General features: G+C 39.9%; 1 protein-coding gene across 1 annotated transcript; it reads left to right on the top strand.

The window, feature by feature from the left end:
* Positions 1-4,899: 4,899 nt before the first annotated feature.
* Positions 4,900-10,845, top strand: LOC116332716 (G-protein coupled receptor 22-like). The gene is made up of 3 exons (XM_031755763.2): positions 4,900-5,302; positions 6,416-7,575; positions 8,423-10,845. The coding sequence occupies exon 3, from the start codon at positions 8,427-8,429 to the stop codon at positions 9,723-9,725; it is 1,299 nt and encodes a 432-aa protein (XP_031611623.1). The 5' UTR covers positions 4,900-5,302; positions 6,416-7,575; positions 8,423-8,426; the 3' UTR covers positions 9,726-10,845.
* The last annotated feature ends 9,532 nt before the right edge of the window (positions 10,846-20,377 follow it).

Below are 20,377 nucleotides of genomic sequence, written 5' to 3'. Positions count from 1 at the left end.
GCCTGGATGTTAAACTTAATTGTTACACCAAGTAAAGCAGCAACGCTGGTCATTTTATTAAAGATTTAAGAATTTAGACAGTTTTTAACTCTCAGTGATGCTGCAGTGACCTGAAACAGACGGAGTTTTGGACCCGAATTACTCCGCGAGGCTCCTGACTACGGCAGCCGTAATGCTCTGACAATCCATCAAGCGGTGTGGCTTCGTAGCTTACCAAAGTCATACTAGAACTTTTTTTGACAGATTTTTGAGCGCCGTGTACTACATAAAATCAGTTTGAGATCAGTAAGCACAACCAGAATTCATACATAAGGTGCACCGGATTATAAGGTGCTGTCGATTTTTGAAAATTAAAGGATTTTAAGTGCACCTTATAGTCTGAAAAATACAGTATGTTGAGTAAAAGAAAAAAAGATAGTTGGTACCGTAGATAATTTACCTGTTTTCTGATAATTCACTGGAGAAAACGCTCAGAAGTGCATGTGTAAACTTTCAAAAACTCATATCACTGTGTGGGATAGGTGGCTGGACAAATCAAGTTAGAGCATATGAAAAAAAATCTAATACAATCTTTTTTTTTTAACATGAACAAATTTGGAGTATTCAAGTCTTGTTTGATAATCTTTCAAATTCCTCTCTGAGGGTGGAAACAAGCCCACAGCACAAAGTGACAGAACAAGAACAAGAACATAACGCTATCAGATTGTGCTCAACTGTTTACAATCTGACACATTTTTGAAAAGAACAAAATACATTGGACCGAATTACAATGCAGAATAAAGATTAAAACCATTCAGCAGGTAATAACAGACGCCAAACAGATATGTGTTGTGTTTGTTTCATGAACAGAACAATCTTCAAAAAAATACTTACAGCTCAAACTACAGAGTTATACAAAGGCCCTTCTTTGTTATCAATTTACGAGCTTTCTAATCCTTTCAACTTTAAGTCCATGTATGGTTTCTGCCGCTACTGCTTCAAGGCATGCTTATACCTTCCCTCATCCTTCTTAAATGGATAGGTTTTCAACAGGGTTTAGGTCAGGGGATGATGCCACACCATGAATTTCTTTCTCCTTTTATTTCCATAGCAACCAAGAAGTCTTTTTTGTGCAGCACGGGATGGTGTGTTGTCCTGCATGATGATAATATTATTCTGGAAGATATCTTCTTTTCACACCATAGAAGAGATTCTAATGAGATATTTCCATTTCACTGGTCAATATTCCAGCAAGATCATCTGTCCGCCACCTCTTTGCTGACGTTGTAGTCTTGTTAGGGCTGAGTGGCAATTCACTGCAAATGTTTCTCTGTCTGGGTTTTGGTTACAAGTACCCAAAATGCTGGTTTGTGTTTCCTGCTGATGCCACTTTGCTGCTCAAGATGAGCTTTTTACAGCTGTTCCTTTAATACCATAGAAAGTATTTGTCTTTGTTCTCAATTGCTTACAAATCTTTTGACAGCTTCATGATCTCTCATTTTTAGGACATATTAATGGTTTTCGTGACTCCAGCAAGACACTCCACTCTTTCAAGCTTTTTATGCTCACAAAGTCATTTAATCCTCCTCATTATTCCATGAAAGATCGACTTTCATGAAGCAAACAACTCTCATTTTGCCAGTTTAATTTGTCACTCTAAGTGCTGATTGCACAACACGGTGGCTATTTAGACTAGCTCATCATTCAGCCCTCCTTGATCCTAAGAGTAAAAATAAGAGTTTGGCATTTGATTTCTCTCTGAAGCAAGGATTGATTAGTAATGAATAGGTAAATGAGGGATTTAAGCAATAGGTGGGAAGAATTTCCTACAACAAGGAAAGCAAATAGAGGAGCAGCTCAGGAGACATCATTTTCCTTTCTCCTTTTCCAAATGACCGCCCATGTTCGCATGAGGCTAGAGCAGGAGCGCCTCGGGCTTTGTTAAAAGGGCAGTTTCCATAGATCAGGTGAGAGCAGACCAGTTTCGTTCTGGGACAAATCACAGTGGCACCAAATGGAGGTGCACAATGCATGCTGCAGGACAGAGATAAAAGTGAATGCGGTAGGTTTCTCTGCCCCATATCGCTTCCCTCCCTGTAATGCATGATTGCATGCTGATGTTTGGCATGCAAATTGTACACTTGTTATAAGACAGCCCCTGTCTGGCACATCTGCATCTGCTTCATCTGATGGGCTAAGGCCAGAGAGGGTCCTCTTCACAGACACATCACACATTCTGTGCCAAGGAGGATCTTGCATAGGCGAAGATATTCACACATTTGAATATCTACAAAAACATGCATGCAGCATATCCATGGACATCTACAGGCACGCAGAGACTAAATAATAAAACTGCAGTGAATATCAGACAGTAGAGTATATGAGATGGAGCGAAAAAGCTCAATGAAATATTCATGGAAATGAAATACTAACCTTATCCTTTCTATTGATAGCTTTGAGAATGCATTTTTATTTGCAGCTACCTGTTCACAGCTATCACTCTCTAGATTTTTGCGAGAAAAAAAATGATTTGGTGAAACTGTTTTCCCCTTTGGTTTACACTGAAGGAGCTGGCATTGGTACAGTGTCAAGCAGTGGATTCCATCAAGACACTCACTGCAAAGCTCACCACCTCACTTTCAACTAGAGTTCAGCAATATGTAAAAAACAAATTTCAACCGGTGTCCGTCAGCCCAACATATATTTTGGGAGAAGTGTGCACTGCAACACTCATAGAAGAACATACAGAATCATCCACTAGAGTTCATTTTTGTTTAAAACTCGGCTAATGGAAGCTAACAGATTAGTGATGCCATGCATCCTGTAAATGATAAAATGAATGACAAATTCTACTAAACGTGTTTAATCAGAGTGTGAATCTGTTAGAGAAAACGTAGAAACACATAACTGCCTGAGCTGCAAGCTTATTAGCTCAGAAAAGACTTCCCATATCTCAACTGGTTTGTTACCATACAACGCCAGGTCTCTGTGGCACTACCAGTTTTAGAGATTACGTATTTCCATCGGTGTACAACTCTTTTTCAGCTCTAGCTCAACAGAATAAAAATGAAAGAGGCACCGCATTACATTGGCAAAATAATTCTTTACAAATAGTTGGCTACAAAAGTTTATCCAATCAAATGTCAGAAAATATTTAAAAACTGTCATCACAAGTTACCTTTTCGCACCTGTGGTTTTCAAACCGAATCGATGAACAACAATGTAAATTTGAAATTGAGCAATCAGAAAATCCTCACTTTTGAAACGCTCAAGCTTGTGAAATATTGACATAAAAGGAGAAGAAGATGCATGGATGGATACCTGATAGAGTGACTGATTTATTTGAAACTGGGTGCTGTAATTCATAGTCTTATTTAGACCTTTGATACCAAAAACTCTAAATGCCTTGAAAAGTAGGTGGCAGATGATAAAGTGCAATTACTACACTTACTGAGCACTTACCAACCCCTCTTTCTCCCTTAGCTCTTAACGCTGGATGCTGGAAGTGTTCCTGAGTCCGTGTTACATGATTGCATTATGTCATTTCTGTGTTAGATACACATTCATCCTACAAATGTCTCAATTCTACAACATCCAAGATGCTGAATCTGGATCTTCAGAGCACATGCCTAATAGGCTACTGTCTCCAATGTTATATTGACAAAACTATATTAACACAACTTTTGGATCGTGATATAGTGTAATAACACGACAAGAGTAGCCATTAGAAGATGGAAAAGAGGAGGCTATTAAGACAAATATTCAGCAGCGATACCGAGATAAGCATTTACATATTCATTGACTGGTTTTAAGGGGCCTAAAGTGAGTGAAGAAAACATTTCCCACACCATCGCACCACAACCACAAACATAGACCTCTGATATAAGGCAGGTTGAAACCGCAAATTTATGCTTTTGCAAACAAGCAATTTATTAATTTTAGGTTTATTTTTAATCTTCAGCTGGCCAGTTTTGGTGAGCTTTTGCCCACCACAGATTTCTGCAGATTTCTTTTTTCACCATCGCTCATTGACCTCAAGGTTCGATATGCTGCGCATTCCCAGATTTTCTTCTCCTGAACACATTTGTAAAGGTTTAATTTTGAATCTAAGTTTTCTGCGGGCTAATTGCTCTTTTCAAGTCACTATACAGAATGACAGTTGCCTTCATCTTCTTTACTGCAGGCTGTCAGGTACCAGGATGCCCTCTGACAATAACTGCACCTGACAAATGAGACTTGAAAAAGAAATAGAGGGTGGTCAACCTCTCACTGATCTGACAAAGCAACTTAATTGAAACTATCAATCAGAGCCCACAATACTCTATCTCCTGTTTCTGAATTCTACCTTTCCTGCATTATCTATTTCTCCCACACGTAGCATCAAGAATTTACCTCTTCTCTATCAGTTTTGCTGTCTCTCATGCTCACTTGCACATGCATAATTAGACCTGTGCACAAAAATCAATGCTGAAATATTGCGTCTCTCTTCTGGCTCTCCATCCTCATCATTCCTTCCACGGTCTACAAGCGCATTATTTGTTCATTATATTGTGACAGAGCTAATTAATACATCATCCTGGATGCATTACCCCTGTTTTTGCTTCGAAAGTCTGCCCGGTTGCTTTTGAAGCAGGATGTGTGATTAGCGCAGTGACATCTAAAGTCCCTGTGCATAAGTGTAGTAGTTTTTTTTTTAATCCCGCGCTGTTCACTACAGGCTCACATGGAATGCTACAATCACTGACAGGGAAAGAGGAGAGCATCAGAACAAAAGGAAATACCTCCCCGTACCAGAGAGGAAAGAGTTAAGCCTATTACAGAAGACCAATCAGGACGGGGAGAGCACTGCAAACCTCCGCAGTAAGAGAGAGAGAGAGAGAGAGAGGGAGGGATCGAGGGAGTGAGTGAGAAAGAGGGGAGCAGAGCAGGAGAGAGATACCAGGAGTGTGATGGTTTGCACTCCTATCCTGACAGAAGGAGCGATCACAACAGAGAGTTGGGTGGCTAAAGGAGTTTTCACAGTGCGCATGGATGGATGAAAGTAAAATGGGCAAAAGAGGGAAAAAAGGGGAATCCCACCAACATCCATGTCAAGACTCATCTTTCTGGACTTCTTCTGTCTGGTACTCAGGAAGGAAAGAACATCTGTCAGTTGTGTGACCCTTCTATGTTCATCACTATTCAGTCCTGGATTCCTGCTGGGAGAAGCGAAAGAGAAAAACAGCAGCTTCTGTCAGTCGCTCCGAATTGTTGCAGAGGTGGAAGGACAGGGGACAGCGTGGTGAACAGACCAGCTCAGGAGCATCTGTGTTTACTCTGCATGGTGAGCTTTGCTGTGCTGTGATGGGGCACTCTATACTTATTGCTTTGATCTACAGCGCTAAGCCGAGCAGAGAGTATATGGCAGCAAAGATTAATCAGGGACCAAACATCTCTGTTAGAACAATTGTGCAGGATTAGAAACCACAAATATAATTTCCTGAACAGTTTCAGTCATAATGCATTTTTTGGAGGACTTTAATTGAGAAACATTTGGTTTTGCTTAAACCAATTAGTAGCTAAATAAAATCAATTCTGTTTTTAATGGGCAATTCGAGGAAGCTAATTGTCTAAAAGGCTTTTTCTTCTTTTTTTTTAATTTTATCCACTGCAATGTACGTGTATTCCACTGTGGGCACACTTGTGTCTTACTGCTACACACCTACTTACAAACAAGCACATGCTCTATGCTCTGTGATATAAGAAACTAAACATGAAATCTTGGTTGTTCACCTTAAAATTGTGCTGTATGTCTTGCGTGCTACAGAGGAACGATCATTTATGATGGCATTCTGGTATACAAGTAAAGGCATATCTCACTTTTGCAACCTTGGAGAGTGACAGACGTGTTCTTCCAGAGAGATTACATGGATCACATATCGAGGCAGGCGAGGAGGCATCCATGTCTCTGTGGCAAGTTTCCCAACGGATCGCACTCCACCAAAGCTTTAAGCAAGTCTGTGCCGTTGGTGAAAATGCAACAACAGCAATGTCACCAACACTGTTGTTGCACAAGTAGCATCCTAATAAGCATTTACCTATATTAATATGTACATGCATAACAAGAATGACAAGATAACGCTGCAGTTAATCTTGAATCTCAAACCGAACGATGAGATGTAAAATACTCCGTGGCTTTTGTGCATCCCTTTATTAGTGCTACTGTCTCGTTCACCAAGTGCATCAGGTTCTGCACAGGAACACGATAAGACATCAGAGGCTTGCTGCTTTGTTAATGAGAATTTCTTTGTCGCCTCTCTACTGAGGATATGTCTACTTTCACTAATGCATCCCCCACACTTCCCTTTTCTTCTCCTTCTACTCCCTCTCTGTCCTTATCTTATTCTCGTTATTATCCATTTTCCTGTCCTCTCTCTTTTTCTCTCTGTCTCTTTAGGTCACTGTGAATGAAAGGTGTGGAACTGAAGGACATGTAGATGATACCGTTTACACATCTGGCCTCTTAAAGACTAATTATTGTCTGGGATCTCTTTACAAATCTAAAAGGCAATTTCTCTCTCTGGTGAACTGACATCCACTACCTCACGATAATGACCTTTGCCTGAATTGCAGACTCAAGCCCCCACCCCACCCCAGCCCTCCTGAGTACCTTTAAATACTGGTAATCACAAATGACAGTGTTCACATATGTCATTGTGACTGGATACACATACACTACAGTCATGCCATCTCCAGTGATTTAGGTTTCAGCATGTCGAGGGACAAACTGGAGATCTGTGCTCAGTCAATGGCAGCTGGAGCCAAGAGAACAGAGACTAATGAGAAAGGTAGAGATTGAAGGCCTGTTCCATTAGTACTCCCAGGGGAAGCATGGGCCTGTATGCTGGCCGGACACTCTGACCTCTCCCAAATACATGTGGGACATTACTGTGCTGTGCACCGGAAATATCTGCATGGCAGACAGACAACTGCGCTTCTTGGAGTACCAGACATGGATATGGATGTAACTATTTTCTTATACACACATATCTGACTGCTATTTTCTCACTGTATACAAAAGAAGCAAAAAGGCTCATGTTATGAGCAGTACATTTTAGCACTGCACTGGAGAAAGAGAGTCTGCGTTTCTTCGTTTTCTTGGTTGGCTGCGACTCTCCTGCCTGGGAATATCATGCGACTATAAACAGGAGGTGGCTCAGACATCTGATCCCTGCTCCGCTCATCTATCAGTTATCTCAGCATTACCAAATCAAACCAGAGATCTGAGAGAAGAAAAAAAAATCAGCCTAGAAGACATCAGCCTATGTTCCCCAGCATCCACTGGATACAGGTGGCTAATTGCTCAGCTTTCTTGCCAACAAGGTCAGAAAGGAGAAAAGTGACAACTCATTGACATCTTTGGTGAGACAGGTGGGGTTTTTCGGCCTCTCTGGGAGGGACTAGCAGTAAAAGGAAAAGCCTCGCTGGGGGCTCTAGTTGAACGGAAGCACTTTTCTACAAGCAATGTTTGGATGCGATGCTCATCTCTGTGGATCTAACATGGACTCTATGGCCTGATTACACCGCTCTGGTATTCAGATAGTGCTGGAGGCAAGGGTAAATATTACAGAAACATTTGTTGTTCTCCATGTCATCTAATAACCATATTCAGATTTGACTAGGGTTGGCTAGATGAGTTTAATAATGCATGCACTAATAAGCTATTATGATTTATCCTAGAGTAAGATATAATTTTTCTTCTTCCTAACAACAATTTTATGACATTTCCAAATGCCAGCAGCTTTTTTTCTTTGATCCATTGATTAGCCTGAATAGACACTCGGTATTTTAATGTGCGTCTCTAATAGCTGGAAGTCTGACAATGTAAACATCCCTGTTTGGCAGAGTCATCTTGTTATAAACTATAATTCATAATTTTGCAATTGAGAAAATGTGTTGAATACTAATTAGTTTAGTTAATAAGGAACATATAATGTGTTATAAAGTGTTATTCAGTAGATGCTCAGAACTACACTGTGCCACAAGTAGGTTTTGACAAAACAACAATATACCAAGCAATCTTGAAACTGAAAACACTGGAATTCAGTCGAGGATTTCTGTGATATGTCTCCGCTGTAGATGCAACAGCCTGAAATAGGACTGTGAAAAGCACAAAAGTAAGAGATCACTGAGACAGTATAGTTACCAAGGAGTCATGCCAATCACGTAGTGAGACAATCTAATCTGCAGGGCATAACAGGAAAGAAAATCATTGCTCTATTTAAGTGTGTGCTCTCTGTATTTCTCATTTAAATGCTGATGCTTCCTTCTTACTGGATAACTTCATCTGATAAGAGTTATCACATAAGTGTTAAATGGAACTTCCCAGAGATGCACAAACAAAAACCCCTCATTTCCTTTTCCACTTCATAAATATTGTTTTTTTTTCACTCCCTACACACAGGATAATGTGCCCTGAAAAAGAAGCCACCATGAGCAACGTCACGGTCACCGACAACACTGAGCCCATCAGCGGCACCATGAGTCCGGCGACCCCCAGCCTATATCCTGTTAGTTTTCAGGTCTCCCTGACAGGCTTCCTCATGCTAGAAATCCTGCTTGGCCTGAGCTCCAACCTCACTGTGCTTGCCCTTTACTGCATGAAGTCAAACCTCATTAGCTCCGTCAGTAACATCGTCACTATGAACCTCCATGTGCTGGATGTACTGGTTTGCTTGTGCTGCATCCCACTCACCATTGTGGTGGTCCTACTCTCCCTGGAAGGAGACACAGCCCTCGTCTGTTGCTTCCATGAAGCCTGTGTTTCCTTCGCTAGTGTTGCCACTGCTGCTAATGTACTGGCCATCACCCTTGATCGTTACGACATCTCTGTCAAACCAGCCAACAGAGTCCTGACCATGGGTCGTGCCCTGGCCCTGCTGGCCACCATCTGGGTGCTATCCTTTGTTAGCTTCCTTGTACCCTTTATTGAGGTGGGCTTCTTTGCTCAAGGCTACACAGAGCGGAACCAGACACTGGTGGAGAACGTGGTCCCCACTAACCAGTACTACAATGAACTTGGCCTCTATTACCACTTGCTTGCTCAGATTCCTATTTTCTTCTTTACTGCAATTGTCATGCTAATCACCTACTCAAAGATCCTGCAAGCGCTCAACATTCGCATTGGTACGCGTTTCCATGCTTCACAGAAGAAGAAAGCTCGCAGGAAAAAGCGTCTGTCCATGACAACCATGACAACACAGCAAGAGACCACGGACGGCTCACAGAGCAGTGGCACCCGTAATCCCACGCTGGGTATGCGAACCTCCGTCTCCGTCATTATCGCCTTGCGCAGGGCGGTTAAACGTCACAGGGAAAGACGGGAACGCCAAAAGAGAGTTTTCAGAATGTCCCTCCTCATCGTGTCTACTTTTTTGCTGTGCTGGACGCCCATCACGGTACTAAACACAGTAATCCTCAGCGTGGGCCTCAGTGACCTGATGGTCAAGTTGCGACTAGGCTTCCTGGTCATGGCTTATGGGACAACTATCTTTCACCCACTACTCTATGCCTTCACAAGGCAGAAGTTTCAGAAAGTCTTGAAAAGCAAGATGAAGAAGCGAGTGGTGTCAATAATTGAGGCGGACCCTACCCCCAATAACGCTATTATTCACAACTCTTGGATTGACCCAAAGAGGAACAAAAAGGTGACATTTGAGGACAAAGACGCCCAACTGAAATGTCTATCTTCAGAGAATGTGGAGTGAAGGAACTTATCATCTTATCAGCAAATACAGTCAAAGCAGCTAAAACTGACATCAGGTCAAGACGAAAAAGGGAAAATGTTAATCCAAAGCAGTAATGTAAATGTTATGGGCAGTAGAACATACAACAACACCAGTTAGATTATTTATTACTATTTATTGAGAACAAAACTAGGTTTCATAGATATACTGTTTACTGTACTGTAGATATTGCATGGCTTTTTGTATTAGTAGCAACATGAATAACATTGTGTACATACAAATACATGTACAGAATAGGGTAAACAAAGTATATATATATATATATATAGAGAGAGAGAGAGAGAGAGAGAGAGAGACAAAGACATAGAAATTGTTATGTAAATGTATATTTATAATAAATTTTGTGTTCACTCGTATTCTCCCCTCCCCCAAGTAAAATGTCTGTGACTGTGTAACAGCTGTGAGATTACTCCCATTCATCACTGTGCAACTTGTTCTGACACCAGACCCTGATATCACCAGTGACCACTGACCTTATTGCCTGGGAACCCTCTAAGGGAAGAGCACTCACACTTAAATGAGACAATAAGCGTGAAGACACACCAAAACACACATAGGTCAAATGTAATGTGGAAACATAGGTATTGGAAGTTGTGGATGTTTTGTTGCTTTAGCTAAAAAAAAAAAAAGGTAAAAAAAACTTTGAGATTGCCGCTCACAAACTCCGCTTTTATAGTTGACAAAGACCAAGATCACATTTCTCAGGCGCAACAGAACGCCACGGTTCTCATCATCACGTCTGACATAAAAACAGATGTTATGAAAAATCTGTTTCGCATTAGCAGTCACCTCTTTGAGCCAAATGGAAATTCTACAGTTGCCTTATTTTTGTTTTGTGGCAGAACAGGAGACTGTGACAGTGACGAGCACATGCTGAACACGCTGAATGAATGATCAGCAAGCACTGTGTTTATTTTCGATGGCACAATAATCCACAGATAACGTTTCAATACACAAGTTTCTTAACCGAAGGGAAATTGTTGTATTATCGAATTGTCTGTGCTTAATAACAGCAGCCAAACGACAATGCTCTCCAAATAAGCAAATCCGTGACTGTAATAAAGGATCACTGCAAATATCATGAAGGAAAATAAAAGATTTTGTTTACAATACACAACAATGAAGTTCTTCTTCCATGCTTTTGTGTAACTACCAGTAGTGCATGCCTTTGATTGTTTGTCAAAGAAAAAGGACGGTAAATGTGTTTTTATTTTTCAGCTGATAGATTATGATGCAGCCAGCTTTGTATTTTTGGCTCAACTTGTCTAGTTGACACATTTGCCCTAAATAACTCAGAATAATTTATTCATTCAGCTGCAGTTCTGAAGTAAAAATCTACAGGAAAAAAAATTACTGTCATCTTAATACATTTGATGTGCACTCTAATACCAAATCTGGATACAGAGTAACAATATTCATCAGCATGTAAAGCCACCCTCAGCTACTGTGGCGGTCTACTTCATTTCAATCCCAGGGTCAAGAATTAGACTCTATCTGTGATGTGGATACACGCATCGCATTCCCATGCATACATGAAGGTACACACAAATTCATTTCCATTTGTTCCCATTGTACATCTCTGTAATGAACTTCTCACATGCGTGCCGTTGCTGCATCAGGTATGGTAGAAAACTGAAGAGCCCTTTAAATCCTGAGAGCACAGTTGTGTTGGCTACCAGAGTGATTACACAACCTCGATCAGATGCCTCTCTAGCTGTCGGCGTCTGGTTTGTAGCACAGCAGAAAGGAGTGATATGGGAATATTGATGCAGGCGAGGTTCTTTATGGCTCCCACTGTTAACAAGCAGTGTGGATTTCATGGTGCCTTGAGGGCACATTTGTGATTGAGAGTGGAGATGGGAACACCGCCAGCAACAGATTAGCTGACAGGGCAAAGAAAGTGACCTACAAGATGGCACATTTAGCCAGAGGATAAACCTAAGATGAATATGTATACAAGTCTGAATTTTACGAGACAAACTTCCAAGGTGAGGCATCAGAAATAAGTCTATACATTTATATGGGCATACAACAGTGAGACACAATAACCAACAGGATTATCTTACTGGAAAACACATGAATTAGATCTGTGCTCACATGCCGGGTACTATTCTAAACTTCATCAGTGCTGCTGGAAAAAAAATCATTTTTATTGATTCCCTCCTAAAATTACCTCTCAAAGACCAATACAATTTATGTTAACTAGACTCTGAGGTCACAGTTTGTTTTCGATCCACAAATGCAGCCACACTGGAGAGAAACAAACAAGCCAAAAAAAGGTCTCGTAAACACACCAACATATCCTGATGCGCTGGGTAATGTATCAGTTCCCTTGATGTTACTTCCTGCACACACAGAAATGTGTGAGTACTGGGTACATCATTTAATGCCAATGCTAATTCCATTATTTGCATTATTTCAATTATTTGTCACATACTGACCTTAAAGGGCCTACTTGGTTAGACTTCTGTTGTGTTTTGTAGCTTCTTGCTCCCATTGCCAGCTGTTTTAAAGTCAGGTCACTTTTTCTACTACGCTAACCAGCTGACATCTTATTTATACATTAGTTTGACTAGTGGCAAAAATCTTCACAAAGTCTACTACAGGTTAGTGTTAATGGCCTGTATTGTTTGCTGTCGCCACAAATGAAAGCTGCTTTGCTGGTCTGGAAGTTTTACTATCTACTTAATATCTAATAATATGTAATTATTATTTTGTCACACTGTAGCCCATGTCATAGAAAAAATGGAAAGGGTGTAGCAGTGTATTAAACCAAATCAATCGCCGCTCTTATTTTGAAAAAACATTGCATTATTAAACTCTCCGAACTATCCCAACTAAGACCTTTTTTATTGATATGATGTTGTTACAAACACCATGACTATAACAGAGGAGAAAAGATGCTTCTTTGCAAAGGCTCTTCTCCGGTGCAACTGAAAAATGAACTACAGTAATGTGTAAAATCAAGCTTTGTGTCTCTTGTCAATATAGTTGGCATTTTTCAGACTGACCTTTTGAGCCGCATTTTCCTCATTCATTTCTCGCGCTATAAAATTGTTTTAACGCTTCATTTCCTCTGTGGCAACAAAACACATTGCACAAGCCTTCAGAAAAATCAGTTTTATAAACTGGGATAGCAAAACACTTTGAGTGCTGACCATAGGTTGAAAATTAAAGATGGATGTAGCCACTCTGGCATCACATATTGGTTAGTGAAACACCATGCCAAGCCTTAAGCAGGAGGACAGCTGTCATAAGGGGCAGATCAGACTGGTAAAAGATCCACACTGCTCGCTAGTATCATAACGACTTGTCAATCACAAAAAAATATCCTGCTTCATACTTTGCTTTGACTCTAATGGGGGTCATAGGTTACAAAATAAACATCATAACACTTGAAACTAGAGAACAAGGTGAAAAGTTTTCACTTCATTCTTTAATACAATTCTTCTATTTACCATTATGTTTTACTTTTTTGTTTTTACTAGAGGTCAGCTTCTGCTGTGCACAAAGTCTCAAGCCACTCCTCATTTCTCTACATTTTGCTAGCAAAGTAGGAAATATGTGGAACTATTTATTGCAACATATACAAGCATACGTGGAAATATGGCCGCCGGTCCCAAACCATGACAGAGCCTTCACTGTGTTTTACTGATGGCTGTGGGCACTCACTGTTATACCTCTTTTCTGACCTCTCCTTGACAGTGACCCTGAAACTGAGACCATTTCTGTTGAGGCAAGCATTAAATTGATAAACTGAAGGGCCAGATGTATTTTTCAGGTCCTGTGCCAGTTCTTTCCTGTATTTTTTCCTATTTCTTAAGGACATGACTCAATGATTCTGTTCATCTGCTGCAGGTAGTTTTGCTTAGGTTTGCTACTTTGTGTTTTTCCTTCACTTGTCCAATTTCCTCACATATTTTAAGGATACACTGCACCCCATGCCAAGATATGCCAAGATATGCCAAGTTTCAGCTAATAGTTCATTTGGAATTCCCTTTGTTTGTGCAAAAATACTATTTTATGTCTGTCAAACAGTTATTTCTGGTCATTTTTTGCCGATTAAGCTAAAGTAATGGGAACAAATGGTGTGTTTTTGCAACGGGCTGCTAGTAACAAAGTGCCTAAAGATACAATTTAAAACTATATTTTGGTTCTTTGCTAAATTGTCTGTTATGTTTTTGGCCACAATGGTTCATTGAGTTAAGGATTTCTTTTTTCATGTCAGTGTTAAGTGGCTTAAACAATAATAATATTTGCTTTAAAAATGGTACAAGGACTGGACTGAAAACTAATGAAAAAAACAGCCAAAGTCCAAAGAAAAACCTGATCTGCAGAAAGCCTGGAGAACTATTGCTCAGGACCACTTCTTAAAATGACAGAAAGAAAGTCTGGAGCCTTGAGAGCAAAATATCAAGAAATGAGGGGTGATTCAAGACTTTTGCACAGTACTATACGTCTATATTTTATATGCAGTTGCTCACCAGCAGCATTTAAACTACAGATACATCTTAATCCCTTCACACTTGCAGTAAAACGCTACATTACACTGATACACTCTCTATTCAAACAGTAGGCAATGCTTTCAACATAGTTGTCTTAAACCTTGAATATATGACACACTCCACTTTTTCAAAACCAATTTAAAAAGATTTTTTTGTCTTATTTATGGATTAAAGTAGTTAAATATTATTGTGAAGCCCTTTCTTACCTAACACAAAATCAAAACGGCAACATTACAATTATGAATAACGTTCTTTGGGCATTGCTTGCTAACAGAGCTGTGAATTTTTTTCCTTTAATTGTTTTGTTGTTTTTGTGCATTAGTTTGTAGTGTTTATCTCTGTAATTGTTGCAAAAACAAAAGGATGAGTGTCTTACACATTTCTTTTGGTTTTAACATATTGCAGGCATTTGTTAGTGGAAAAGAGTTCAGTCTTAATAAAGACAACTATTGTGGAACATCTTTTGTCTTGGGCTCATCTATAACAATCAAATCTTTTTGAATATTTTTTCCCAGACCATATGTTTCTAAGATATACTGAAAATATGCAGAGCCTTTAGTTACATTGTAAAAAATATTTTCTGGTTGTGAGGCGGTGACCCGTGTCAACAATTGTGCCTTCATCTCATTATTTTGTCTAAATGTAATTTCTTTTAAAATCTGATCAACATCTTTTGTCCATCGAAGAAACCAAACATAAAAGAAGCAAAGAAAAACAAACAGTCTCAGTCATTCTCCATTTAGCTTGGAACTGATAAGCTTGGGACTGCATGCTGAATCACCCAGGTAAATAAATCCCCAAAAGGTTGATTCTGTTCATCTGGACGTAGCGTCTTCAGTGGGAGAAACGTTTCATCACTCATCCAAGTGACTGCTTCAGTCTCAGCTGACTGCAGGTTTCTCCAACCTTATAAACAGTACGTTGGCACAGTGACTGAAACCAGCCCACTGAATGAACAATGGGCTGTGAGGTCAGTTCCTTGATCATTTATATGGAAAATGTCATGACCATTGATCAAAGACCACTGATCAATGGCCATGAGTACCATTCACAGAGAGCTGGGGAATGGCTACAATGGTGTGATTGCATTAATGCATTGATGAGTGACGAAATGTTTCTCCCATTGAAAACGCTACGTCCAGATGAACAGAATCAACCTTCTGGGATATATTAGATAGCTCAGCAGGTGCCACTACAACTCTAACTTATGATGACCAACACACACAATACAACACATGCTTGATATTTCAGCATTTCTGTAGTTTCTTATTTAGCAGCACAGTTAATATCAAAGGGTCAGTGATGCTTCACTGAGAGCCTTATAATAATCACTTGACCCCAGTGAGTCCTTGTCTTTTTCCTCTGTCCCTCTCGTCTGCGGTCCACATCCAGGCTGCAGCTTGCTGCTGTCCCTATCACATGCATTATGTCCTTCCATCCCTTGTTCAATGGCCGCCTCTCTCCGACAGCCATCCCCAATTCAGATGGCATCTCTTCGGGGCTCCTCTCTATCTAGCAGCAGACACAGAATAAAAGCCTGGGAAATCACATTACTCTGTCCGTATGGAGCCTCTATTGCATTAGGTCAGCGAACACTCAACTGTAATTCTGCTACTGTAGAGAAGAAGAAAGTGTATTGAGCACACCAGCCAGCACAGTTTGACAAATCGTTGCTTGTGGTCATTTTCCAAATGTTACTCTCACCAAGCCACATTTAGTGAGATGGAAGGACACTTTATAGAGTTGAAAGATATATGACTCTGATAAAAACCTATAATCTCTGTACAAGAAAATCTATGGCTGAGATATTAAAGAAAAGAAGAAGCAGGAATTAAAGGCAGACAGATACAATGGAACATAACCTCCACCTGACATGACCTTAATGGCATCATTGATACAGAAAAAACATGAAACACTGTCTGCCTTTTAAACAGTGCTGTGCAGATCAGTATTCCCTTGTTGTTATCAGCAGAAAGCAGACACTTAATGAGACAAGTGCTCATCTCTAAAATCCACTGTTTGTCAGAGAACAAAGAAATCCAGAGGGGTAAACATGGATAAGCAACTTGGATACATGCTAAATAAGAAACTACAGAAACGCTTATTTATCAAGCATAGTTATTAAGACTCATGGATTTGCCATTACGTTGTGAAATCTTTCTCATCCTTCAGTCTGACTAGACAAAAAGGGCTGACTAGCACATTCTTATCATTCCGAACCAAAATTGTGAAGGACAAAAAGAAGTCACAAGTTTTGCGCTGACATGGCTATATGCCCGGTCTGAGTGTGTCTGTCTGCACCTGCCAGTCAGAAACCAATTGCATGTGCACATGCGTGTCCACCATTCATCTATTCAGCATTGTGTGCACCCTAAATTCATGAGTGTATATGCCAGCATGTGCTGCTATGCCCATATAATGTGTGCACAAAGCCACATATCAGTCCAAATGTTTATCAGGCAATGACAGAGTGTCAACCACTGTGTGTGAGAAGGTAGACAGCAGAGAGAAAATTGCTGCCCTCCAGTTCTCCTCACAGTGATGACTGCTGTCTGGTGATTATACACCAGTCTCCTCCCCCCTCATGGAATGATATCAGTGGGACCTCCATAACAAAGCTCACTAACAGAGCCCGGCATCTTAAATTTGGCACGATGCAGTTTGCATTCAGTGCAGACATGATTGGCAACTGCATTTTAAATTTAGATTCTGCTGGATTTCAAGTGTCCCGGTGTCACAACAGAGTTGCAAAATTTCAGTGGTTGTGGTAAACTACACACAGGTGTAGTGTTTGTCGAGCTGAGAATACCTAATATCTTTCTTTGCCTAAATAAAGTGCTTTGCTAAAAGTGTACACTTTTAGTCCCTATTTTTTATAAAAATGTGCATTGTATTGTTAACATAACTAAAATGGTCTCTGTTTCTGAAACAAATATGCACCAAGTAGTATCATAGGTAGGTGAATGATTGGTTGACAGTTTTTAATCATGCATCTAGCCAGATGGAGAGGCAGAAGAGCCCAACAGAGTGGATTTTTTGGGCTGTCTTCAAGTTATAAATGACTACATCCATATGGTCTGTTTGATATCATCGTGTTTGTGTTGTTATGCATAATACTGTTTGTCCAGGATCAACATTGCATCTGACCAATTACATTGTCATAGCTTTGCAACTTGGGAAGAAAAAAACCTGCCGATGAAATCCAAAAAAGGGGCGGTTGGGGTTGGGGGGTTAGGATGTGATTGTGTTTAGGGTTAAGGTTACAGGGCTATAGTCAGGGTTAGGTTTAAGGTTATGGGGTTAGTGTTGTGGTTTACTGTGTCGTGTGACGCGTTTTTGCAAATCTATGACATCACTGCAATGTGATTGGTCACTCACAATGTTGAACCTAAACCAACCTATTTTGTTGATCCAGGAGCATCACCAACATGATGATATCAGATCACGCACATCCGTATACCTCCCAACATTTGTATATACGTACAATATGTTATGTCACTGTTTCCAGCGTTGTATATCCAAAGCTAGTTATCAGCTACAGTCTGCTATTCACAGTTCAGCAGACAGCACTGAACTTTATCGTTTCACAAACTACGCTGCAATACAATCTTTATATTAAATCAATCATATTACATCAGTAGAAACAACATAGATTGATAATTCTCTGTTACTACTTCTGTGATCAAAATAAACGGTTTTGTTTTCAGAAATTCTGTCTTTTTTTTTTTACGTTTTCAGTTAGCAAAATCAAGACGATGTACAAAACCTTTCGATCCTCAAATTATAGTGTTCTCCATCCTTGCAGAACTATCATTTCTTGCTTATTAACTATAACTAGCATTTCGTTAGATTTTTTAGGAACGTTACATTAAATCTATCAAATCACACCTTTTGAGTTTGTGTCAATGTGTGAAGGAAAAAAATGTTACAAAAGAACAACACAAAATGCATGCTCTGTGAAATTGTCTGTTTTGTTTTTGTTAAATTATGCATTATTTTTCATTTCCGTATCAGGCTTGAAATTGTGTGTATGCATAGCTGAATTATCCTATGCATCACTAATGCTCATTTTCTCCCTGCATTGTTGTGTGGATAAAGGCGTATATTTTTACATAATTTCAATCCGGTTGCACATTTTTTGGACTCCACCAATCTCATAAAGTCTTTTAACCTTGCAAACATTTATATTTAACTATAAATATAAAGATTGTAGCTTTGAACCAAGACTGAGACAGTGGCCTGTGTCCTTAGCTTAGTGGAGTCTATGACTTTCACATTCAATGCCCATAATAGTTCAGATTGTGACTTTGGCACTTGGATAGCTGTATGCAAATGAGACCACAGTTCTGTGTCCAGTGTCTTTAAAATACTAAAGTCTAAAGCAAACACAACAGAGGGCAAGTAAAAGCTCTGAGAGCCCCCCAAATAGTTGGTTGATGAGTTTGGATCACTCGTGGCTTTTGACTGCAGTAAGATTTCTACACCTGCAAATGTAGGCTGAATGTTGATGCTGTAATTGAGTTGATTTAATCAGTTGTTATTGATGACAATAGGCTAGCTAAGAAATTCTCATGGTTGTAATGTACTGAAAACCTGTGTGCTTACTACACCTGAGAACAGAAATATGAACATAACACTAACTGTGGCTGTTAGTGTAGAAAGCAGTGTACTGGGGAAAAATAAAAATCTTTGTAGTTCCCAAAGCAAAAGCTCGCAGGGAGTCGTGTGAAATGTGCCTCAGAATTGTTTTTCAGCAAAGGTAAGGAAATGCTGACTTTGGCTTGGGATGACAGGAAATTGAGGCAGGAAAGTACGCTTTTAAGGAAATCCAAAGCCCGAATGACACGTCCTTGTGTACGGACAGAGCTGGGGGAGACAATACCCTGGATTTTGTGAGGCTGGTGTGGCTCTTCAATATTGCATCAATGACTCTCAACATGTCCCATTTAACAAAGGAATCTCAGAGAGAACTGAAATCATCAGCCTGATAACAACTGTAACCAACCACAGAACAATTTTTGCCAAGAAGTCACCAAAGTCAGTGAACGGCAGTGAATACAAACACATTTGTGACCTTCCATAACCATTTACAATCTGGGTAAGTCTACCTGCAACTCAAAGTAAAACAATGGACATATTTGTTTCTTTATTACAGCTTAATAAAAATTCTGTTTTTCAAATATATCAGTTTGGAAATTTATCAGGGCCTCATCTGTCAGGCTGCCTTCCCTGCCATTCACTGACCCATGCTGTGCATAGCCGGGGACTGGAAGCTTAGCAAGTTAGCTGTTTGTAGTTAGCTTTGATTTGAAATGTCAGGGAAACAAGACGTATTGCATATGTTTGTCACATGCAAATGTCAGAAGGAAGGTAAAAGATGCATATTTTGATGCTATTCATAAACTCTGCAATTCAATTAAACTGTATTTATATACTGCTGATTCACAATAACAGCTGCCTCTAGGTGATTTATCTTGCAAGGTAAATATTAGAAAAAAACCTAAACAATCATAAAACCCCCAATGAGCAAGCAATTGCTCAGGAACAGGAAGCCAATTGCAGGATAACTAAGGGAGTGTTCAGGGTTACTTGCTCCAGCCCTCAATGTAAGCTATATGAAAATGTTGTATACCTCATCTTCAAAATAGAGAGAGTGTCTGTCTCCTATATCTAAGCTGGGAACCGGTTCCACAGGAAAGGAGCCCAATAAGTGAAGGCTCTGCCTCCCATTCTACTTTTGAAAACTCTAGGAACCACAAGTAAGGCCGCCACAACTAAAGTGCTCGGTTAAGAAAATAAGATAGTACGAGGTCTTTCAAATATGACAGTCTGATTATTCAAGCTTTTGTGTGTGAGGAAAATCATTTTAAATTGAAGTCTGAATTTATCAAGGAGCCAGTAAACACAAGCTAATATGGGAGAAATATGGTCTCCTCCTTTCTATGTGTCAGTGCTCTTGCCGCAGCATGCTGTATCAACTAAGCCTTTTCTTCTACTACTTTTAGAGCAATCTGATAGTAATGACGTAAAGTAGTTCAGCCTAGAAATAATAAATGCATGATCTAGTTTTTCAGCATCACTTTTAATGTGACAGGAAGTTTCTAATTT

This window comes from Oreochromis aureus, linkage group 7 (assembly GCF_013358895.1).
Source record: "Oreochromis aureus strain Israel breed Guangdong linkage group 7, ZZ_aureus, whole genome shotgun sequence".
Classification (NCBI taxonomy): Eukaryota; Metazoa; Chordata; class Actinopteri; order Cichliformes; family Cichlidae; genus Oreochromis; species Oreochromis aureus.
Note: the sequence above shows the minus strand (reverse complement) of the source record. Positions and strands in the feature narration are given on the sequence as shown.